Source organism: Hyperolius riggenbachi, chromosome 7 (assembly GCF_040937935.1).
Source record: "Hyperolius riggenbachi isolate aHypRig1 chromosome 7, aHypRig1.pri, whole genome shotgun sequence".
Taxonomy (NCBI): Eukaryota; Metazoa; Chordata; class Amphibia; order Anura; family Hyperoliidae; genus Hyperolius; species Hyperolius riggenbachi.
In genome coordinates, this window is record NC_090652.1 from 43,120,976 (window position 1) to 43,145,726 (window position 24,751).

The following is a 24,751-nucleotide window of genomic DNA, read 5'->3' on the forward strand; positions in this document are numbered from 1 at the left end:
TCTATTGAAGTATCTAAAAAAGAGACTCTATCAGGGCTAATATGGCTAGTCAGTCTAATCTCATTGCAGCTCTGGGATAAATTAAACAGGAATGCATCAAGGGTCGACCGTGGCCCCGCCCACACGCAAAAAATGTCGTCTATATAGCGCAGCCAACATCTGGCATATTGCTGAAACAGACGATTTGTATATATAAAAGCCTCTTCATACAAACCCATATAGAGATTAGCATAGGACGGGGCCACGTTCGACCCCATCGCCGTACCCCGTTGCTGCAAGTAGAATTCACCCTGGAACGAGAAATAATTACAGCGTAAAACAATATTCAATAAGTCCAACAAAAACACTTGTTGGTCGCTAGACACGTCTGACCTAGTCATCAGGAACCAGTCTATGGCCTCTACACCCCCATCATGTGGGATGGAGGTGTAGAGGCTCTCGACATCCAATGTCACTAGAAGGAGATCCTCCCCTATAATCTCTAAGTCCCTGATCTTTTGAAGAAACATATCTGTATCTCTGATGTATGAATCTAGAGTCAGAACAATAGGCTGTAATATCCTATCCAGAAATTGGGCAATGGGCACAAATACCGAACCCGTGCCGGCCACAATGGGTCTCCCCGGTGGACGGCACGGGTCCTTGTGAATCTTAGGCAAAGTATAGAACCTTGGAGGTATAGGGTTTTCTGCTATCAAAAATTTGGCTAGACCCTCATCAATAATTTCTTTGGACTTTGCTTTTTCAACTATGCTTTTAATTTTTCCCTGTATAGAAACAATGGGATCCTCTTGTATCCTACAATAAATCTCAGACTGTGCCAATTGTCCCCTGATCTCCTCCTCATAGTAGATGCTATCTAGCACCACTACGGCACCCCCTTTATCAGCTGGACGGATGGTCAATTCAGTTCTCCTCTTGAGATTGTCCAATGCTATTCGTTCATCTCTGGTGAGATTAAATTGTGTCCTTGTCCTCTGCTGTGTTCGTTCTAGCATTTTAAGATCTTCCATTACCTTAGTGCAAAAATTATCTATTATCATATTGCCTGAGGGAGTAAACTGACTCCTATTTCTTAAACCTGTTTCTTTCAAGGTAAACTGGAACTCATCCCGTCCCTCCTCTGTATTGTTGTATTGTGGAGCCATCCCAAAAAAATATTTAAGTTTAATGGTCCTAAAAAATCTAAAGAGTTCCTGATCTAACTTAAAGAAGTCAGGAGTATTGGTGGGACTGAAGTTCAAACCAAAGTTCAGGATCCTTTCTTCTGTTGGTGTCAATACATGTCCAGAAATATTGACAACCAACTGTGGTTGATCTATCACGGCCTCTTGCGTAATTCCATTTGGCTCCTGTTGGGTTCTCTTCGTGCGTTTGTACCTTGCCCTACTTCCGCCCCTCCGACTGCTCCTCTTCCTGTGGGTGAACTCTCCCGAGAGGACAAAAAATCTGAGGAAGATCCTGGATTACCTCCTCGGGGACGTGGTACTTTTCCCTTAGGTCTATTGGGTTTATTGTACCTTCTAATGGTATTAGCAGGGACCATCTTTTGCCACAAATAGATATATCCATCTTTATAATCCTGTGAATCCCGGTGGAACTTAGAACGTTTGGTTTCCTCTATCATCTTTGTGTGAGCCACCATCTTTTTCGCCAACTGATCCACAAATGATTGCATTTCCTCAGCTGGTAGAATGGCTGTTAATTGGGTGAGTAAGGCTAGACTCCTTCTCTCCAATACAGGTAATTCCTGATGGATCCTCTCTATAGTGAGGATCATGGTGTCAAAAGCCGCCTTGTTCCATATCCTCTCAAATGTTGAACAAAAGTCTTGGTCACCAAGGAACATCATAGGTGACACCTGAGAGCGAATTGTCCTTGGAATCCTTCTAGTGCGGCAATATTCCGCCAATGTTTTGGCGTGCATGTCCAGCTCCACCCATTTCTTTTTCATAATCTCCAGCTCTCGCTTTAAAGGTTTAGCATCCGGTTTTTGTAAAAAATGGGCACCCTCACCCGTCCTTGCCAGGACCCGAGCTGCATGCTCCTCCGTATAAGAAAAAGTATCCGGTATCTGTCCAGACAACGTATCCCCCGTGGTGCTCATCCTCTATGGTGTGACAACAGTCTTTAAGTATGTGGTAAAAAGAGTGGCACTCACTCAAAAGGGGGAATGGCGTGCTCAAGCCTCAAGGGTTCCCCACACCTGGGATCCAGTAGACAAAAATTCCAGTTTTGCATCCCGGTGGAACTTAGAACGTTTGGTTTCCTCTATCATCTTTGTGTGAGCCACCATCTTTTTCGCCAACTGATCCACAAATGATTGCATTTCCTCAGCTGGTAGAATGGCTGTTAATTGGGTGAGTAAGGCTAGACTCCTTCTCTCCAATACAGGTAATTCCTGATGGATCCTCTCTATAGTGAGGATCATGGTGTCAAAAGCCGCCTTGTTCCATATCCTCTCAAATGTTGAACAAAAGTCTTGGTCACCAAGGAACATCATAGGTGACACCTGAGAGCGAATTGTCCTTGGAATCCTTCTAGTGCGGCAATATTCCGCCAATGTTTTGGCGTGCATGTCCAGCTCCACCCATTTCTTTTTCATAATCTCCAGCTCTCGCTTTAAAGGTTTAGCATCCGGTTTTTGTAAAAAATGGGCACCCTCACCCGTCCTTGCCAGGACCCGAGCTGCATGCTCCTCCGTATAAGAAAAAGTATCCGGTATCTGTCCAGACAACGTATCCCCCGTGGTGCTCATCCTCTATGGTGTGACAGCAGTCTTTAAGTATGTGGTAAAAAGAGTGGCACTCACTCAAAAGGGGGAATGGCGTGCTCAAGCCTCAAGGGTTCCCCACACCTGGGATCCAGTAGACAAAAATTCCAGTTGGAGGCAAGCACTTCCAAAAGTATAAAGGGGAAGTTAGATCACTATATAAGGATGGTGTTTGTTTTGTCAGTTTGTGGGCACTTCGGCTTGAGAAAGGGCTGAGTCCTGAAACAGCGGGCTGTCGCCGTATAGCCACATGTTTTTATTGATGATTCAATAAAAGAGCTTTTTATACTTTTGGAAGTGCTTGCCTCCAACTGGAATTTTTCTCCCTCTTGCTCTGTAATGTGCAGGACGGACTTCCGTCCTGCGCATCTTAGGATAGGCTTTGGCCTATCAGATGCCGGCGATCCCCGGCCAATCAGAGGCCGCGGATTGCCGATCTGCCTTATGGCGTTGCTGCGCAGCAGCGCCGTATGATGTAAACAGCGGGGATTTCTTCCCCGCATGTTTACATTTCGCCGGCGAGCCGCGATCAGGGCCGGCGCTACCATAGAGGCAAATGGGGTAATTGCCCCAGGGCCCCAGAGCTTGTAGGGGCCCCCAGTAGCTACAAGAGGAAAAAAAATTCAAATTGACCTTATAGTTTTTGAGAAAACTGATTTTAAAGTTTCAAAGGAAAAAAAATACACATTTAAAATCCCGCCGACTTTAATGGTTAATAGCAAATCCACCTTAAATGCTAGAAACCCTAAATTTGCAGGATATGTTAAGGAGATCATTGGGAATAAGAGGAAAAAACAATTTTTCAAAAAGACCTTATAGTTTTTGAGAAAATCGATTTTAAAGTTTCAAACGAAAGAAGTATACTTTTAAATGCGGTAAATGTCTCTTTTAGTAGCAAACCCAACGGTAGTGTAATTTTACATGCATCAAAAGAAAGAGCAATAAATTTCCTGATGGGGTCTCCAGGAGGCCCATATGCAGCCGCAGTGCTTTGGCCAGGGATGATATACAGCTGCAATATGGCTGTATGAAGACCCCTGGCATTTTTTCCTATTTTCCCAATTTTTTTTTTATGTTTAGAGTGCAGGAATTATTTTTTTTTAAATTATGTGGGGTCCCCCCTCCTGAAACTTTTTAACCCCTTTTTTTTTTGAGAATGGTTGGAGGCGCCCGTGTCGGATCGGGAGGACTATAAATATCGTCCCCAGTTTGTGTGCATGTATGTGGTACTGATATTACCGCTCTACAACTTTAAAGGTAGCCTACCTTATTAGTAGTAGCCGCTTCATCAGGTCATATATACGTGCTGCAGTATCCTGTGGTGTGCTTGGGCGCCCAAGCACACCACAGGATACTGCAGCACGTATATATGACCTGATGAAGCGGCTACGACCGTGAAACGCGTTGTCGATGTGCACCAATAAACTTTGAACTTCCTTTCATATGGTTTGATTACTACTAATAAGGTAGGCTACCTTTAAAGTTGTAGAGCGGTAATATCAGTACCACATACATGCACACAAACTGGGGACGATATTTATAGTCCTCCCGATCCGACACGGGCGCCTCCAACCATTCTCAAGTTTACGCTATATCCCCCTAGAGGATCCACAGATACCAGGTATACCCTGTCATATCTGAACTTTTCTGGAGTGACGACCAAACCGGACGGGAAAAGGCCGAGCGAGGGCGGTACTCCCCCACATGCCAAGACGAGTGGTTGCCTACAGCAACCCACACTTGTGAGTATTATTCTTATACTACTAGTTACCTGACGTCAGTCCAACGTTAATACACCAGATTGGGCTCCCGATCTCCCTGTATTTTTTGTCATTTCAAGTTTTTAACCCCTTGTCCCCCATGCAGGCTGGGGTAGCCAGAATGTGGAGCTCCGACCGATTGGGGCTTCACACCCTGACTATACCAGCTGTAAAAAAGGCCCCTTAATGCCGATTTTTGTTCCGGGGTATCTGTTGGGGGGGCCCCCAGGTTTATTTTGCCCTAGTGCCCCATTGTTGCTTAAACCGGCCCTGGCCGTGATCGGCGGCTCTCCGGCTGTTCACGGAGACACCCTCCATGAACTGGCATGGAAAGGCCGCTCCCACGCTATACCGCTAACGACCCGCCGATGCCTATCGGCGTTAGGCGGTCGTTAAGTGAGGTTAATGTTCCTCCAATCATGCAATATTAGACAAGGATATAATTTACAGTCAAGCTTCTGCAATATCAATTACTAAGTGCTTTACAATGACAATGTTTTTCTACCTGTACTCCACCTCTGAGGATGTCTTGGCAGTGAAACCATTAGGGTGGAGCACAATGTGAGTTACTACTTGGAGCAGAAATAAGTATACTTGACAGCTGTGTACAGCATTTTGCGATTGGTGCCCATTAAAAAATAGCTTCTTGTACTAGTCTACCCTTTTACATAAAAAACGCATGACATCACTTATGCTGGGAGAACTTTAGAAGTCAGATTTCTGAATCAGGACATCAGATAAAACAGCCTTAACCCGCCAAAAGACCACTGCTTAGTGCCACAGTTGCTGAAATATATTCTCAAGCTTACTATACAATAACTTGATTAAAATGAATGGTTGGTTGGAATTACCAAATTCAGAATCTGCCAAAATTCTGAAATTTCGCAAGGAATTTTGAACACATTCTGAATTTCACGAATGATACGTTTGCATTGCTAAATTACAAATTTGTAATTTCTTGCATTTTTTTTTAATAATAAGTTTACCATATGTTACAATGTCTTTTGAATTGTTGTGTTTTTTATTTTAGATTTTTTTCTTAGGATCTTTGCATTTTCACTTTAATACAATTCTACAGTCCATCAAGCACGTCAAGCAAACATTTTCACTGTTTATGCAAAAAAACATAATTTTGCATAACTTTTGGAATTTACTTGTAGGAATTCCATCCAAATATTTTCCTTTGCTGAAAGGCTTCTTATTAACTTTAATTAATTTTACTTTAACACAAGCAGGAGAAACCCTCTTATTATGGCAGCTTGAAACAAAATGTTACCAACTAAAAGAGAGAGAATGCCACTATTTCTTCACAGCAGCAATCTATATGGGTTATTCAATAGAATGTGATCTACCATGAAATATCAGAAAGTTGCAAATATTTTAACGAAGTAAAATCTGCATTCTTCGTGGCAAAAGATCTATAAGGAGTCATCCTTTTTACATCAAGACTCACCAGAAACTCTCCAAGAAAGTGGCGATCTTCATCCTTGAAGGATCTTTTCAAGAATATCTTCTCAGCATCATTTTTGATCTTCTTGCTTAAGTCTAGGAACTGGTCGAGTGTCTCAGTGGGCAGCACAACTTCCTTCATCCTGTCCTCATAGTACTGGGCGGCTTCCTGGACAGCCATTTTGTTCTCTTTCTCAGATAGGGAAAGCACAGCATCCTCCATGCAGGCAAAATTTGAAGAGGTTATGGCCTCGGTGTAAATTTTTGCCAGCTCACCCAATCCTTCAAAAATAAAAAAGTAAATGATTTTAAAGAGATGATTACAGTCCAAAAGATACCTTGAAACTGAAATTACTTCACAAAATGAATTCGTAGGGGCACTGTATCAACAACTGATAAGTATCCTGAATGGGAAAAAAAAACGTATAAAATTAAATATAGCCTAAATTAGAAAAAAATATTATTAAAGGAAAGAGGCACAAGGACTTAATTGTTATATAATAGCCTAGAAAACCAGCAACAATCACATGCTCCCTCACTAAGCAGTTGAACATAAAGTGCTGGTGGTAATTAGAGATGGCCCAGCCTTGGAGAACTCATGGAGAAGCACATGATCAGTTTGATCAGCTGATAGATTTGTAAGCCTCTGATTTGCTGTGAGGACTTCCTGGTTTAACACATGATCATGACCAGAAAATCAGAGCCTTACAAATCTATCAGCTGATCAAATTGATCATGTGCTTCTCCATGAGTTCTCCAAGGTTGGGCCATCTCTAGTGGTAATGTCATAAACACACGTGCGATCCCCACTAATCTCCACCCACAGGACCTGACCCCAATCGGCGTTAGGCGGTCCTGTAGCTCCCACCCTCCCACCGCCAATCGGCATTTGGCAGGCGGGAGGGGGTTAAAGTGTCCATATACTTATCATTTTCCAGTTATATACTTATATACCGTATATTCCAACGTATAAGACGACTGGGCGTATAAGACGACCCCCCAACTTTTCCAGTTAAAATATAGCGTTTTGGATATACTCTTCGTATAAGACTACCCCTCTTTCAACGTACACCAAATTAAAATTAAATCATATACTGGTGCTGTGTATGAACAGATACTGGTGCTGTACTGTATGTGTTACCCAATATATAACAGTATATAGTCAATTGACTTGTTGCATTGGTCAACTCTCCTTAAGTAGACTGGTCAGCTCTCCTTGTCTACCTGTTTATCAGAGCGGTATAGAAGAATAGATTGCGCTCCCTCAGCAGGGAGATCTGAGAGGCGGTAACAGGACAGGGCGTATCACCCGGCATCAATGACACCCGGCGTATAAGACGACCCCTGACTTCTCAGAAGATTTTCAATGGTTAAAAACTAGTCTTATATGCAGGAATATACAGTATTTTCCAGTTCCATTCCCAGCAGATTCCATGACTATCATAACATCTAAATAAAGGTAATAATTGAAATTTCAAAAGGTGGGTATAATGGAGGTACAGCACTGGTAAAAACATAACATATCATAACATCTGCTGGGAATTTATTTCCACCCCAAAATGTCACATTGATTGACTTTCAATTGATTTTGTATCGATCGAACAGGACATACTGTAGATCTAAGGTGAAGCAAGTACATGAGTTGCAGTAGATTGAAGCCCACAGCGGTTTGATTGATTTTTAATAGTTTCGGATTTGTGCTCACGCAACAATGTGTTCATTTCTAGGCTTGTGCATTCCAGAGTGATTATAAAGATTATTAATTCTAGGTTTGCTCAGAAGAAAAATACAGTAAGCATTACATGTTTGAATTCTGAAAGTGTAACTAGCTAAATTCTGAAGGATGTGCATGGCATGTTTTTCCTGCAGAATGTGTCTATCATGTAGAGTGATCTGAGCATATATCAATAATTCACATTCTCTGTGCTTTAGATTGTAAGCTCTGAAGGGCAGGGCTCTCTCATCCTTTGGTGTGTAGGAATTTATTAATCATTTTGTGTCTTCCAATTTGTTATACATAATAATCTCATTATAGTAACTGCTGGTATAGTAATACTTTGGGTATAGTAAACTAAATGTCCAAGTCTCGGCCAAGCCCCATTACAAGTATATGGAAGTAATGCTTAGTATAGTAAACCCAGATAAAATAGAAGTTCTGCTGTAGTTTTTTGGCCCCTGCGGTATTCTTTACCCACCTATAGTGCAAAGTGGCCGAGCTTATGTGTCATATGTCAGTCAGAGACACAAGTGGGTGGGCTGGAACCCCTAAATGGTCAGCCATAAAGTTCCTTTAAAAAGCCAAGCGCTTCCCATGTCAGTGCTATGATAGCAATGTAAAAAAACAATGACATGCTTAAAGAAAAACTCTGACCAAGAATTGAACTTTATCCCAATCAGTAGCTGATACCCCCTTTTACATGAGAAATCTTTCACAAACAGACCATCAGGGGGTGCTACATGACTGATATTGTGGTGAAACTGCTCCCACAAGAAACCCCTCCCACAAGAAAAGTACGTACTCTTGGCAGTTTCCTGTCTGTGAACCTTGCTGCATTGTGGGAAATAGCTGTTTACAGCTGTTTCCAACTGCCAAAAAACCATGGAGCAGCTACATCACCTGCCAACAGTAAAAATGTTCACTGGAGTTCCTCTTTAAGTGTTTTTTGAATAATTGGGACAAAGTGTACATTTTTATTATTTTTTATTATTATTTTGTAATAATTTCATCTACCTAAAATAGTCCTCCATTTGTAATTTGTGTAATTACGTACAATTGTGCATAATTATGCAAAATTGGTGGAAAAATTACAGTTTAGAAATAATTTTTCCTTTGCATTTTAAAAATGGTGATGATAGCAAAAATGATGCAGAATTGCAAAAATTGCTATTTACGTTTACAAACAAAATTAATTAAGATTTTTCCTGAAATTTTGCATTGCGGTTTTGTATCATAATTTCAAATTACGATGCAAAATTATGATTATGTGAAATTTGCGCTCGTCATCACTAATAGTTAGCAACTTTGACCATTTTTACTATAAAAGGGATTCTACTGTACATTTAATTTATAGTGTTACACTTGTCACTGTAATTACCAATTCTGTATTTTGTACCATTGTCTATATTTGATGTACACCATTGTCTGTATTATTTAAAGTGCCTCAATTTTGTTCCTTACTTTGTACAGCACCATGGAATTTGTTGGCGCTTTACAAATAAATAATAATAATAATAATCTTATCTTGCCCTTTCATGTGTTCTTAGCCAGACAATCCTCTCTGTAGTCACTCTTTTCTCTACTCGCCCTCTCAGCCATTCCACTCTAGCAGTCTCCTTATCTCTTCTCACCCTCTCAGCCAGTCCGCTTTTCTCTACTCACCCTCTCAGCCATTCCCTTCTAACAGTCTCCTTATCTCTTCTCACCCTCTCAGCCAGTCCCCTTTTCTCTACTCACCCTCTCAGCCCTTCCCCTCTAACAGTCTCCTTATCTCTTCTCACCCTCTCGGCCAGTCCCCTTTTCTCTACTTGCCCTCTCAGCCATTCCCCTCTAACAGTCTCCTTATCTCTTCTCACCCTCTCAGCCAGTCCCCTTTTCTCTACCCGCCCTCTCAGCCATTCCCATATAACATTCCTCTCATCTCTTCTCACCCTCTCGGCCAGTCCCCTTTTCTCTACTCACCCTCTCAGCCATTACCCTCTAACAGTCCCCTCAATCTCTTCTCACCCTCTCAGCCAGTCCCCTTTTTTCTACCCGCCCTCTCAGCCATTCCCACATAACAGTCCCCTCATCTCTTCTCACCCTCTTGGCCAGTCCCCTTTTCTCTTTTACAATCTCAGCCATTCCCATGTAACAGTCCCCTCATCTCTTCTCACTCTATCGGCCAGTCCACTTTTTTCTATTCACCCTCTCATCCATTCACCTCTAACTGTCCCCTCATCTCTTCTCACTCCCTCGGCCAGTCCCCTTTTCTCTACTCACCACTTTTGTCACTCCAGTTAAGAAAACCTTTGGATCCCCCCCCCCCCCAACCCCGTGGTGCCACCTCATGAAAATAATCATAATGCGGCAATTTTTCACCCTAAAATATTTGTAGTGCAGCAATGTTTCCCCATAAAATAATCGTAATGCGGCAATCTTTCACCAGAAAATATTCATTTATTTATTATTTATTTGTTTATTGTATTTATAAAGCGCCAACATATTGCGCAGCGCTGTAATTCTTAATGCGGCAATCTTTCACCAGAAAATAATCTTAATGTGAGCAGCGTTTCACTAGAAATCAAACGTAATGCGGTAATCTTTCACTAGAAACAATCGTAACACAGCAATGTTTCACCATAAAATAATCGTAATGTGGTAATCTTTCGCCAGAAAATAATCATAATGCAGAAATCTTTCAATAGAAAATAATCGTAATGCAGCAATGTATCCCCAGAATATAATCTTAATGCTGCAATGTTTCACCAGAAAATAATCATAACGCAGCAATGTTTCACTAGAAATAATCGTAATGCAGCAATGTTTCACCAGAAAATAATCTATAATGTGGGCAGTATTTCACCAGAAAATAATCGTAATGTGGGCAGCATTTCACCAGAAAATTTAATGCACCTTTAAAAAAAAGCATTTACTTACCTGCAGAAGACTCCTCCAATGCGCAGCTTCCCCGATGATTTGCCTGCAGCCAGTGGCTATGAATCTCCCATGCTGACAGGCAGAGAGCAGGGCTATAAGAAGATGGTACCTGAAGCCTGTACTGGAGACACAAATAGTCTCCAGTGCAGGGCTTTGGACGCCATCTCCCGTAGCCCTGCTCTGCCTGCCGAAAGACTCCTGGTGAGATGCGGGCTGCGGGAGAGAAGTGGTGCGGCGTCTATCAGACGCAGGAAGCCAGTTTCCCATGGTGGTCCCACAATCTGGTGGGTCCCCCCCTCCCCCGCGGCAGCACCCCCTCTCACATGGCACCCCAGGCAATTACTTGGTCGGCCTGGTGGACCAGGCGCCCTGCTGCTACTCACCCTCTCAGCTATTCCCTTCTAGCAGTCCACTCATCTCTTCTCACCCTCTTGACCAGTCCCCTTTTCTTTACTAACCCTCTCAGCTATTCCCCTCTAACAGTCTCCTTATCTCTTCTCACCCTCTCAGCCAGTCCCCTTTTCTCTACTTGCTCTCTCAGCCATTCCCTTCTAAAAGTCCCCTCATCTCTTCTCACCCTCTCAATCAGTCCCTTTTCTCTACTCACCTTCTCAACCATTCCCCTCTAACAGTCCCCTCCTCTCTTCTCACCCTCTCAATCAGTCCCCTTTTCTATACTCACCCTCTCAGCCAGTCCCCTCTCCTGTTATGACCCTGTCATCAAGTCTGCTTTTCTGTATTAAACCTCTCAGCCAGTCCCCTTTCCTGTTCTTAACCTCTCTTTAACATCTCCACCATGCCTGTCTAGTGCTCACTTTCTCAGCCAGGTTCCTGTAGTCCCCTCTTCTGCGTTCTCCTGTCTTTTCTGTGGTATTCCCCTTATATTCACTCCCTCTGCCAGCCTCTTCTTCTGTACTCTCCAACTCAGCCAGTCTCTTCATCCTCCCTGTCTATGCCCTTTCCTATATTCACCACCGTATTGGCAGTCTCTTTTCCATGTGCTCACCCTTTTTGCCACTTTTATGCCACCATCTTTTCAGCCATCTCCTGTGCTCCTATCTCTGCAAGTCCCCTCTCCCTTACTTACCCCATCAGATAATCTTCACTTGTCTGCTTTGAATGCCCTTCCTTTGGCTCACCTTGTCCACTAGTCCTCTGGTATTGGATTGGTCTTATGTGCTAGTAAAATGCCTTCTGTTTACTTTTTCTGACAGTTCTGTGTTCAAACCCACTTCCAGCTCTATCTACAGTGCTCACCTTCTTTGCCCATTCCTTTTTCTTCTCTCTCCTTCCCAGTTGTTCTTGTGTTTAGCATTACCGCCAGTTGCAAACTATCTCTAGTATGTAGTTTAATTTCCCTTTAGAGAACCATAGATGAACTTACGTGGTCCCGTGACTATCATTGCATCTTTCACCCTCTTCACCTTAGAGTTCTGGAAAACATAGTCACAGAACTTTTGGCTCTGAGACAAAAAGTTAGGATTGATTTCCCCTTCGGACACTTCCTCTAGCGCCTGGAGACGTTCCTTATCTGCAGTCGGCAGATCGAACACAAAACATTTCCGCTTTCCGAAATACATCCGGAGGCAGTTCCTTGGATGGTTGTACTCCATGTTCTTCAGTGATTTTTCAGCTTTTGTAAATTGAATAAAACATAAGAGAAATCAGGGTCATTTAGGGTATCACCATATCAGTATCAGTTTTATTTCCTTACATTCACTTGCAGAATTCCCATTTCTGTCACCCACATCTTTTTAGTTGTCTGGTTTAAGCGGTCACCCCTAAGGTTCCTTTAAAAAGCCAAGCTCTTCCTATGTCTGTGCTATGATAGCAATGGGAAAACATCAATGACATGGGTAAGTATTTTTGAATAATTGGGACAAAGTGTAAGTGTTTTTTATTATATTTTTATATTATTGTGTAATAATTTCCTCCACCTAACATAGTGCTCCCCAGGCTCGGGCATAGTGTTGGCAGCAGGATGCTCACTCACCAGCCCACCAGCACACTCTTCCTGCGTCCTCTCTTCAGCCATCAGGGCACCTTTACCATCTGACCTTGCCGCATACATGTGGTCATACAATGTACATGCCGTTGCGTCACAGGGTGCAGGCTGCTAGTGGGTATGGATACAAGACACAGGAGCAGCAAGCCAGTGGACGGATGAGGCAGGTGAGTGTGCTCCATTGGCAAAACTCTGCAGGGATCCAAGGGAGTATTAGATGGTGACACCTAGGGGGCCCTACAGTTAGTTAGATTTTTCAAACTGTATTGCGCTTCTGTTGTGGTACACATGCATGGAAGCGTATGTTTTCAATACATTTCCATGCAGTTCTTATTTTGGCCACAGGAAGTGAGCGCTAAAGAGCCTCACTTATAGTGAACTGCACCTATAATGCTTTTGCTGGTGTGAAAATGGCCTAAGGCTCAAAAGTTGTGTTGGATCACTACAATGGCTTCCACAGCACCCACAAGATGAGAAGAAGAGCATCTCTTATTTGGTCTAACTGGTAATACAGAAGTGTATTTAAAGGACACCTAAGGTGAAAATAAACAAATGAAATAAACAATTGTTTCTATCTTCCTTCTCCTTAAAATGACTTTTTAAGATATTCCACGGTTTTATTTTATGTTTAAATCTACTTTTTAAGTTGTAACTGTTTTATTGTTTTTGCTCGATGACACAATCATTGAAGTATGACAGAGCTAAAATGTATTAACTATTGATCCTTTTTATCTCTCTCCTGCTCTCAGAAGCCGTTTTCTGCTAAGAAAGTGTTTTATAGTTGGCATTTCTTATCAGTGAGGGTCACTCTGTAGTCACTTCCTGTCTGAGTCAGGACTGAGTCAGCCACTTTCATACCTGATATTTAATTATTTCAGGTAGAGAAAGAAAAAAAGGAACGCAGAATAGTTATTTGTGTGCTAGGCACTGTACATACCCATGTCTATCTCATCATGTCACATGTCACCTCGGTTGTCCTTAACCACTTGATGACCCACCATTTACCCCCCCTTAAGGACCAGCGCTGTTTTAGCTGATCTGTGCTGGGTGGGCTGTGCAGCCCCCAGCACAGATCAGGGTGCAGGCAGAGCGACCAGATCGCCCCCCTTTTTTCCCCACTAGGGGGATGATGTGCTGGGGGGGTCCTGCCTGCCTGGGTGTTGCGGGGGGGGCACCTCAAAGCCCCCCTCCGCGGCGAAATTCCCCCCCTCCCTCTCCTCCCTCCCTTCCCCGGAGATCCAAGGCTGCACAGGAACGGATCTGTCCTGTGCAGTCTCTAACAGGCTCCTGCCTGTCATGTGACAGCGATCCCCGGCCGCTGATTGACCGGGGATCGCTGATCTGGTACAACGCTGCTACTGTTAGCAGCGTTGTACGAATGTAAACAAAGCGGATTATTTCCGCTTGTGTTTACATTTAGCCTGCGAGCCGCGATCGGAGGCCCGCAGGCTATTCACGGAGCCCCCCGCCGTGAATTGACAGGAAGCAGCCGCTTGCGCGAGCGGCTGCTTCCTGATTAATTAGCCTGCAGCCGGCGACGCAGAACTGCGTCGCTGGTCCTGCAGCTGCCACTTTGCCAACGCGCGGTATGAGTGCGCGGTCGGCAAGTGGTTAAACAAAGATCTCTTTATGTAAATTGTAGGTGCCACCGTAGACAGCTCACTGATCTCAACCTCATTACAGTGAACCACATATACCTTGAATCTTAAGCTGGCCAAATACGCAACATTGCTTACTATTCTATTATGCCTGGTTCTAATGCTATAAGATCTCATTTACAAGAATGTTCATCAAAAGTTTAAGATTGTGTTCACATGATGTGCATTGTAAGATTGTAATACATACGCATTTTAAGCTTTAAAGCATTCTCCAGGTATTCATCCTCTGAGACCAGTTTTCCATCAATCTCCAGCTTCAGAATAAAATCTCTGACTGCCCAGATGAATATGGGGAAATACCTGGAATATTCTCCCTCTTCGTCCTCATTGTCTTTTGATTTCACCTTTATTAGTTCAGTGATTTCCCCTACTAATCTGTTGCATTGAAATAAGGAGTTTTAACATTTTATCTCATGTTATTAACATTTGGGTTGCATTGTCTTGCCTCATGTGATTTTACCTAATTATAATTCACTAAACTGATTACTGCACAGAAAATTAATATTAGGTGAGGTAAATTACTAACTTGTGCTGTAATTGTCTCAAGAAATGTCAAGAAATTGCAATTCACAAAGATTTCCACATTTGGTTTACCGGGCAAAAGTGTTTGGTATTTTTCTCCAGCTCATAGCAGCCGATAACCCGCTCTCTCCATGCCGTCTCTGTGCGGTAGATTTGACAGACAGCCTTTAGGGAGAGACAGGCAGCCAATGGGGTGAGCCACAGCCCTGCTTCTCATTCTGATTTGATGCGATGGAGAATCAGGTGGGTCTTTCACTGAAGCAAAGCAGAGGAGGGAAATAATTTTGAGGGCTTTTCGGCATCCCTTTAGATGTTAAAATCTGTATACTGTTGTACAGAAGAGCTCCCCCTGGTGGCTGCAGCACATCTAAAGGGATGACAAGATACACTGCAGAGAAACATACATGCAGCTCCATGGCTGCCCTGCTAGACGACTGGTAAAGGTCTTAAAGAATTTAGGCATGTTTGTTCGGCAAACTTCTTCTGCCTCATGCGGAAAAACTTAAGTGAATTTGGAAAATACTGAATAAGGTATTTTACCCAACAAAATGATTTTACCAAACTGCCCTTTGTGAATAGAGTCCAACGTTTAAAAAAAACAAAAAAAACAAAAAAAACAGTGTTGCTTGCAAACTTTTTCCAAAGTAATTTTAACACCAAAAATGCTATTTTCCATTTTGTGAAAAAATTTGCAATTTGATTCACAAAAGGGTGCTAACATAGTTAGCACGCCTAAAAGCTTTGGACATGCAAACTAGGGTGCTAAGTCGTTTGCATGTCCAAAGCTGTTACTGATTGCGCGTTAAGTTGGTGCGCCCGAACTTTTATTATATAACTTCAAATATATTGATATTAAATAAAAGTTATATTTTATATGTATTTAATGCTACAAATGTGTTCTTTTAGTAAAGATCTGGTTGAGAATTGAACTTGAATAAAATGTAGTTATTGTGAACCCACAGGGAAAATAAACTGATAAGATAAACAATTATATTTATCCTCCTACTCCTAAAAATTACTTTTTGTTTTAAGTATCCCAGGGTTTTCTTTTATATTTAAACATTTACAGAGTAGGTTGAATGTTTTACTGTCTCTAATCAGTGGCAGCCTATTAAGTGTCCCAGTGTTAGAGAATAGGCTAATAGTTCTTGTATTTTATCCCTCCCTGCCCTTATGAGATGTATTCTGCCAGGAGAACTTTTATGGCTGTAATGTGCTTATCAGTGATGTTTACTATATTCCTGACAAGGTACAGACAAAACAGAAGCCGCCACTTGCATGCCTAGATATTAACTCTTTCAGGCAGCAAAAAAAGCAAGTAAAACAGCCTGGTCATTAATATGTCTTGTACTGTACATACACATGTTTATCTCATCATGTCACATGTGGCTTCAGGTACACTTTAAGTCTGCTGACTGCTACTAGTTAATGTCCATGTATTATGGTCTTACGTAGAATACTTCCTTGCAGCCTGTGATAAAAGGATACTTTAGTTTGTCCAAGGCATCCTGGTCAATGGTGCCTTTGCTGTTATACACCAGGGCGCTGCTCAGAAGCACAGCCAGGCTAAATAGCCAGATATCATTTTTGTTATCCCCCTAAAAAAATGGAAAAACATTAATGGAAATGATCGGCCCTTTTTCATAATTAGAACCTTCCATAACTTTCCAGGTGGGATAAATTCAGAGAAATCAGAAAGTGAACAATACATGCACTAAAAGAAATTGAATTAATACAATTTTGTAAATGCAAATTATGTGTAGAGATCAATAGCATAGGTAAGATGGTATGTGGTATATACATATATATATATATATATATATGTGTGTGTACTATGTGGGAAAACGGGAATTGTTTTTGCTGGGAAACAAAACAAAACACAACTTAACCAGAGGAGACATTTTTGTGAACCTTCATATTTTGCACTAAATAATGTTTGGGGGAAAAAAATTACACAAAAAACAGTCATTTTTATGAAAATAATAATGTTGTCTGCACCAATGCCTTTTTAAAAAAATGAATTGTCTATTTTACAATATTTCTCACTATTTTGAAATTAGGATGTCTATGATAGCAAAAACTATGATAATGCAAAAATGGTCACATAAATCACTCGCTAATAGAATTTTGTTTAAGGGTGTAAATCAGTAGCAAGAAACAGTGACTTTTTCAGGTATAAGGAGGCCGAATCCAGTGGAATCCAGTGGAATCCACTAGCATTGCATGGGAACTAAGTACTTTGAAAGTTAGCTGGAGAAGTGGGTAAAATTATCCCCCAAATACTAAACAGCCAAAGTACAAAATATATATGGAGTGGACATTATTTTAAGTGGACAATCAAACTTTTTTTTGTCCAAAACAATTCTCTGCAGTTAGAGTGTGAGTGAGGTGTGTATGTGATTGGTGGCATAATATGTTAAAGGGGACAGGTGATATTTGGCTTAAAATCAATGTTTTTTTCATGTTATGCACAACAATTCTTAATAAAAATGTGAGTACTTTTACCAAATAGCGTTGTGGATATATATTTTTATAAAGTTAGAGCACATAAATAAAAATGCAAAGCAATAAATCAAAGCAATAAATCAATAAAAGAAGAATGGGAATAAGAAGCATAGAAGAAAAACAAATACTCTATATGAAGCACCAAGATGAGAGTCCTAATAAAAGGCCACACAGATGATATAAGGACACCAGGGGACAGTATCCTTGAGGTCCTATTGGAAAAGGAAAATGTGGTGAAAGTACTTATCTGCTTTAGGTCATAATATATGACCTGCTCTATGTGTGTTAAAGGATATCCAAAGTGACCTGTAACATGATGAGCTAGACATTGGTATGTACAGTCCCTACCACACAAATAATCATGCTGTGTTCCTTTTCTTATTTCTCTGCCTGAAAGGGTTAAATATCAGGTATGTAAGTGGCTGACTCAGTCCTGACTCAGACAGGAAGTGACTACTGATCAGAATTTCCAACTATAAAACACTCTTCTAGAAGAAAATGGCTTTTGAGAGCAGTAGAAGAGATAAAAAGGGTCAATAGTTCATGGATTTTTAGCTCTGGCATACTTCAATGAATGTGACATTGAGCAAAAAAATAAAAAATAAAATAAAACAGTTAAAACTTAAAAAGTAGATTTAAACATAAAATAAAACTGTGGAAAATCTAAAGAAAATATTTTTAGGAAAAGGAAGATCGATACAATCATTTATTTCATTAGTTTATTTTCAGATCAGGTGTCCTAAGAAACCTTAGTTTATGGTTTACCTTCTCTACATCTCCCAGACCTTCTGTGTCCAAGAGGACCAGTGTTTGATCCAGTTTAATGGGATGAGGAACACACCACATCCAGATGCCTTTGGTCTTGGACTGAACTGTTGAGCCCAGAGCGAAGCCTTAAGATATAAAATAAAGAAAACAATGAATGGAATTTGAGAATGAGCCCTAACCAGTTCGGGTTGCACAGTTTTAAAGAACATAAAGTCATCTAGCAAATGTGGGCTGACTTTTCTTAAATATTTGTTATTAGATGGGGAATAGTTGCATGGCCACAGTCATGCTGACACATTTGCATAAGGAACCCTGTCACCCCCCCCCACCCCCATTTTCTCTCTTCAGCATACGCCTACTCTTCAGCCTTCACAAGCCATATGCAAAGAAAGCACTAGGATCGCTTTCCTATTAAATTATTCCAGGTGATGAATCTGGATGCAGATGAAGCAGTGCTGTATGCAGACGTTCTCCTTTGGTTTACGATCACATGATGTGATCAGAGCCCAAAGGAGAATGTCCGCATACAGTGCTGCTGCATGGCGGAAGAAGAGATCAGATTCAGAGCCCAGAATGGGTAAATATGAAAGAGCTCCCTGTGCCACTCTGCATATACTGAACAGGAGGCAGCCGGAGTTAAGCCAGCCGAGGCATTGCTGCCTTGAGTTGTCTACACAAGATAATTCAACAGAGAAAAATCTATTAACTAACCTTACAATAATTCTCATTGAGTTATGATATGACCAGGGTGAGTGTTGCAAAGTTTCAGTGACTGGCAGTAGGCACCCCTGCCTTTTTTGTTTATGAACTCCTATCAGAATCAGAATCAGAATTGGAATCAATTTATTTTCACCAAGTAAGTTAGCATCTACAAGGAATTTGTCTTGGCAGTTGCTTAACAAACATAAACAAAAATAATACAAGGACAGGCAGTGTGTATATTACAAGTCAAGGACATTATGCAAGTATATTGGCAGTAAGCAATGTGAGAATTGTTCATTTTCAGTTCTAGCTGATTACTTTCAGGTCCTAGCAGCTCTAGCGTGGTTCAGCATTAAGTATGGCTACTGCTTGAGGAAAAAAGCTGTTCCTGTGTCTAGAGGTTTTGGTAGCGATTGACCGGAATCTTACTCCTGAAGGCATGCGCTGGAAAATGGAGTGAGCTGGGTGAGAGGGGTCAGAGGCAATTTTGGGTGCTCTCTTTCTGCACCTGCTAGCGTAAAGATCCTGCATGGAAGGTGAACTACAGCCAATTATCCTTCCCGCTGATTGATGATGATGATGATCCGCTGCAGCCTCCCCTTTTCTAATGCTGAGCAGGAGCCGAACCATACAGTCATAGATGATGTTATGGTGTATTCGATGATTGCAGTGTAGAACTGCACCATTAGATTTTGAGGTAGGCCAAACTTTTTCAGCTGCCGTAGACGGTACATCCTCTGTTGAGCGTTCTTGACAATAGTGGCAGTGTTGTTGTCCCATTTTAGGTCGTTTGAGATCGTGGACCCAAGAAACTTGAAAACTTGAATGACTCTACTTGGGTTATTGTGGATCCATTTATGGTTAAGGGGAGGTGCTGGGGGGGAGATCTCCTAAAGTCTATTATCCTCTCCATAGTTTTGAGAGCGTTTAGTTCCAAGTCGTTGCTGCTGCACCAGGAGGAAAGCTGTCCCACTACATGCCTGTATGCAGACTTGTCCCCGTTTTGTATGAGACCAACTACTGTTGTGTTGTCTGCAAACTTCAGGACCTTAACAGATGGATCTGTGGAGATGCAGTGATTGGTGTAAAGTGAGTAGAGCAGTGGGGAAAGCACAAAGCCCTGGGGTGCACCAGTACTGACTGTCAGAGAGCTTGATGTGAGTTTACCAAGTCTGACACGCTGTCTTCTGTCGGTTAGAAAATCGGTTATCCATTTGCAGATGGATTCAGGTATGTGTAGCTGGGAGAGCTTGCTGTGCAGCAGTGATGGAATTATGATATTAAATGCAGAGCTGAAATCTATAAATAAGATCCTGGTGTAGGTTCCTGGGGTGTCTAGATGCTGTAGTACATAATGCATACACATGTTCACGTCATCGTCTGCAGATCTATTAGGCCTGTAGGCGAATTGCAAAGAGTCCAGCAGGGAATCTGTGATGGACTTCAGATAAGTCATTATCAGTTTTTCAAATGCTTCCATGACCAATGATGTCAGGGCACCAGGCCTGTAATCATTTAAGCATGTTCTTCAGTGTTCTACAACCTCGTAAGTCAATCCTCTGTCTAATCATTGAGCACTCACCTCTCTGAGCTCCGGCCAACTTGTTCATCAGGTAGGACTTCCCTGTTCGATACAGACCAACAATGGACACGACCACCACTGGTTGGTTGATCTTGGCAAGAATGTTAATGGCCTCTTGGTTCACCACGAGCTTTGGTCTCCCTTTTTCCTCCGTGTTTTCAATCAGGCAAATAGGAGAGTCCATTTTCACTACAGGTTCCATACTAAGAGGTGCAGATTAGTCTCTACTAAGAAAGGATAAAGATAAATTGAGCTAATTTTTCAAATTCAAAAACTAGATCGGTTTTTAAATATTTGTAATCTGCACATACACATAGCACAACATTATTGTTCATTTGATTTGAATTTACTTAATATTATTTGGGGAGATCATATACATATACATTTTTTTTAATCGGGCTTTATCCAAGAAAATGCATGCTGTCAAAGACTTCTGTTGTGTTCTGGAGGATAAATTGTCCTAATATGGTCAAATAATTCACTGTAATCTCAAAAATAAGGAGCAAAGAACAACAAATAGTGCTCAACTTGTTGTGTGCTTAATAGGGCCAGATTTACAGCTCAGGAGCCTATAGGCACATAAGCTTTGGTGCCCTAATCTCCACCCCTTAACACAGGCCATGCCTTTTAATTCATGCTTCTCCCCACCCCTTTTTCCCTTTCCTTATTACATTAAACCATACAAGGTAATGTTGCTATTACCCCCCCCCAAAAAAAAAAGTAGTCATATGTGCCCCTCTTCCCTTCCTACCATATAGGTAGCCAGAAGTCCCATAATAAGATGTTCCCCCATAGCCAGATGTGCCTCCCTGTTTCCCTCACATAGATAGTCAGATGTGCCCACCTTCTACCATATAATCAGATGTGCCCCTCTATTGGTAGTCAGATGTCCACCCCTTCTCCTTCATGGATTGCCAGATGTGTCTCCCACACACCTAGTCAGGTAACAGTGGGTTTCATCATGTGACACATACATGAACTGGTGCATCACATGACATTGCTGTCACCAAGGAGATGACCATGGGGCACTGCTTTGGAGAGATTTCACTGTGTAACATCAGGAGGCTGTGAGTTTTGTCTCATTAACACTCCACTTGCCACTCTGCAGAGGGAGCGAGAGCAGCGAGGGGGACTTCGGGGGCCAATGAGCTGTCGTTTACCCAAGGACTGTCTGTGGGCACAAGCATACAATGCCTACTGCACTGCTGGTTAGGGTGATCTGGCTTGGCTCCTACACCACAGTAAGTATTGAAAACCCTACACTGTTGCATGTTGCACCCTATACTGTTAATTCTGACAGCGTGTGGTGACTATTCCAATACCAGCATGGGGGCATAGAGGTCTGCATGGTGGCATAGTGGTCAGCATGGTGGCATATTAGTTAGCGTTCTTACCTTGCAGACTCCCTGGCTCGAAACCTAGCCAGGGCACTATCTGCACAGAGTTTGTATATTCTCCCTGTGTCTGTGTGAGTTTTGTCCAGGCATTCTGGTTTCCTCCCACATCCCAAAAACATGTAGATACGTTAATTGGCTTCCTCCAAAAAATGTCCCTAGACATTACATACACTACACAATACATACATAGATATATGACTATAGCAGGGATTAGAATGTGAGTCTCTCTAAGGGACAGATAAGTGAAAAGACAATATACTCTGTACAGGGCTGCAGAAGAGGTTGGCACTATAAATACTAAAAATTAATAAAAGCAAAAAAAAAAAAAAAAACATGCACTGCCGGGCTCAATTGCTTCCGGAGCAGTGTAATGGAAACAGGTGCATACAGCTTGAATCCATGACATCAGTCCATACAGCTATCCATCATCAATAAATGCAGGATTAACTTTTAGTCAGTCCACATCATGATCCAGGGGGGGGGGGGGGGGTAATGGTAATAAGGGGTGGGTGCAGCGGAGTAGTATTATAATAATAATAACAGGTCCAAGACTTGTTGATAACCTTGAATCACCTTGACCTTTTCCTGAACTTGACCTATGCCAGTCTGCTTCCTGACTCAGCCTTTGCTTGAACCTGATGTTTTGCTGCCTGCCTTGATCTTTGAACTAGCCCAACTTAAAGGAATACTATCGATTCACATATTTTTTTCAATCTGCACAGGAATTGTTTGGGAAGTGCTGCTAAGTACTGGTGTATACATTTTAGTAGCAACTTCTTTGTTTACTGTTATCAATATACATTTAAACTTTACTGACGCCAAAACTGACGGCTGACTGAGCCATGAGGAGAGGGGAAATTCCCCTCACACTTGATCAGTTAACTCTATGTGTAGCTCTGTGTGTGACAGAGAAGAGAGCTCCCAACAGCTGCAGCTCCTGTGTCCTGTGTTTCTGACTGACGTGTCTGAAGACAGCACAGGAAATGTAACTAATTGTCACAGCTTTTTCATACTGTTTTTGCTTTCAGAGTTTGATAGTTGCTTTCTGTAGTCTGATATGCAACTCTGGCTGTGCATTGAAGCAGACACCCCTTCTGCAATTGATTTGTCCCAATATAGCTTAATCCTACCCTCAATAAATTACAGCTTTTGCCTCTGATATTTAACATAAAAGGTAGGAAAATGTTTACACAACAACTTAGACATTATTTGTACATTGTCATTTTAGAACACTTGGGTATCGATAGTATTCCTTTAAGCATGTCTGCCACCATACCACCTACACTGACCTCCATCTGAACTTTACTAATGACGGTCTGCTGCCTCGTTTTAGCTTTGCTGCAACTTGACCAATTTCTGTCTGTTTCCTGTCTTGACCCCTCCTTGAACCTGGCCTATGCTTTCCTGTAACATACTTCAACTTCTGCAGGCTTCCTGTCATTGCCCTCATTTAAGTCAGGGTTAATTTGCCACCGAAACACTAGCAATAGAAACAGAAAATGTTTAAGATAAAATGGAGCCCTAGGCAAGATCACACTTTTTGCCCAACACTGATGGTCACCTGGCTTTTTAAGTTAGATTTGGTGGGGGCTAGCATCCACAGGCCCCCTAGACTCTCTTAAGGCCCTAGGCAGCTGCCTAGAATTGCCTTGTGGATGATCTGGCTCTGACTAGAAAACAGAAACACATAACATTAGAAAACTCTTCTTATATGCTTAGAGAGGAATGGGGTGGAGACAGAAGGTAAGATGACAAAAATTATCAACTGAGCCTTGTTATGCAGATGTGGACTTCTGTCTGACCCTTTAAGCCCTGAGCTCCAGTTTAAAACTGTAAAAAGTGACACAGAAGTGAAAAAAAAATCATATAATGAATTGTATGTGTGGGGGGTACTCACCTCGGGATGGGGAAGCCTCAGGGTCCCAATGAGGCTCCCCCCATCCCTGAAGCTGCAGGTAATCCAGCGCTGGCTCCCCCGAAGTGTCCCGCAATCCGCGCTCGACAAGCCTGACAAGGCTTTATATATTTACCTTCCCTGGCTCCAGCGGGGGCGCTGTTGCGGCTCTCTGCACGGTGATAGGCGTCTGCACAGTAGAGCGGGCCGACAGCGTTCGGATATTTCCGCCTATCTCCAAGCGGAGAGTCAATACTGCGCCTGTGCTGGAGCCAGGGAAGGTAAATATTTACATCCCCGCTGTTCAGAGGGGCACAGCGAGACCACCGAAGATACGGGAGGACGAGGAAAGCCTCGATGGGATCCGGAGTCTTCCCCACCCGAGGTGAGTACCCCCAGGGGAATGTTTTTTAGTTAGAGGTTTTCTTTAATGCATTTTGCTAAGATCCTTGCAATGCATACAGATAATGATCAACAAAAGAAAGTGTAACTTTAAAAACACAGAAAAAACAAAATGCAATATGGTGCAAGGTACTCACACTGGTGTGTATTGGTGCTGGTGCAGAGGAGACTCTTATTGCAGCAGGAGGTAGAAGATGCAGAGCTCTATATGACTGGTGATAGCTAGGCTTTTATAGACAGTCATACACAAGTGAAAGTGAAAGGAACAGATCCGCTATCAACCACACCTGCTTCTACGATGCTTCATGTGAGAAGTTATATCTGCTCATTTCTCTTTATCTCCTTCTGCACATATAAAAATAAAGCACATAGTACAGATAGCAACATTCGTTTGACAGCAGCTCTTTCAACCCTCTCTGTTATATCTCATCAGAGCAGTTTTGGTGAAGTAGCGTTGAGTAGATGTATTGGTCACCACTTGAAATTCTTGTAAATGAGCATTCAAGTGATCATTTGGTTATTTTACCCTGGCCAGGGCCGAATTTTCCATAAGGCACATGCCTACAGAAGCCTTATGTGCAAGAGGCATCCCTCCCCCCTCAAATCACTGACCTCGGGAGCTTACAGTCTAATCTCTTCCTCATGTCACTAACCTCAGGTACTTACACCCCAATCCTTGTCTCATGTCACTAAGGATG

The 24,751-nt window shown here is 42.2% G+C and overlaps 1 protein-coding gene across 2 annotated transcripts in view; it reads right to left on the reverse strand.

Annotated features, from left to right (window-relative positions):
• The window catches only part of LOC137525497 (guanylate-binding protein 1-like), a 42,401-nt gene extending 18,131 nt beyond the window's left edge, over positions 1–24,270 (reverse strand). The window contains exons 1-7 of one of the 2 annotated variants that reach the window (XM_068246616.1): positions 24,191–24,247; positions 20,361–20,587; positions 18,074–18,201; positions 16,292–16,401; positions 14,469–14,656; positions 12,003–12,251; positions 5,987–6,264 (exon numbers count right to left, since the gene is read on the reverse strand). In XM_068246616.1, coding sequence (XP_068102717.1) covers positions 5,987–6,264; positions 12,003–12,251; positions 14,469–14,656; positions 16,292–16,401; positions 18,074–18,201; positions 20,361–20,562 — 1,155 coding nt within the window. In that variant the 5' untranslated portion in view covers positions 20,563–20,587; positions 24,191–24,247. Of the gene's footprint in view, positions 1–5,986; positions 6,265–12,002; positions 12,252–14,468; positions 14,657–16,291; positions 16,402–18,073; positions 18,202–20,360; positions 20,588–24,190 lie in introns of both variants that reach the window. The other variant, XM_068246617.1, reaches the window with a different exon arrangement.
• Positions 24,271–24,751: the final 481 nt, after the last annotated feature.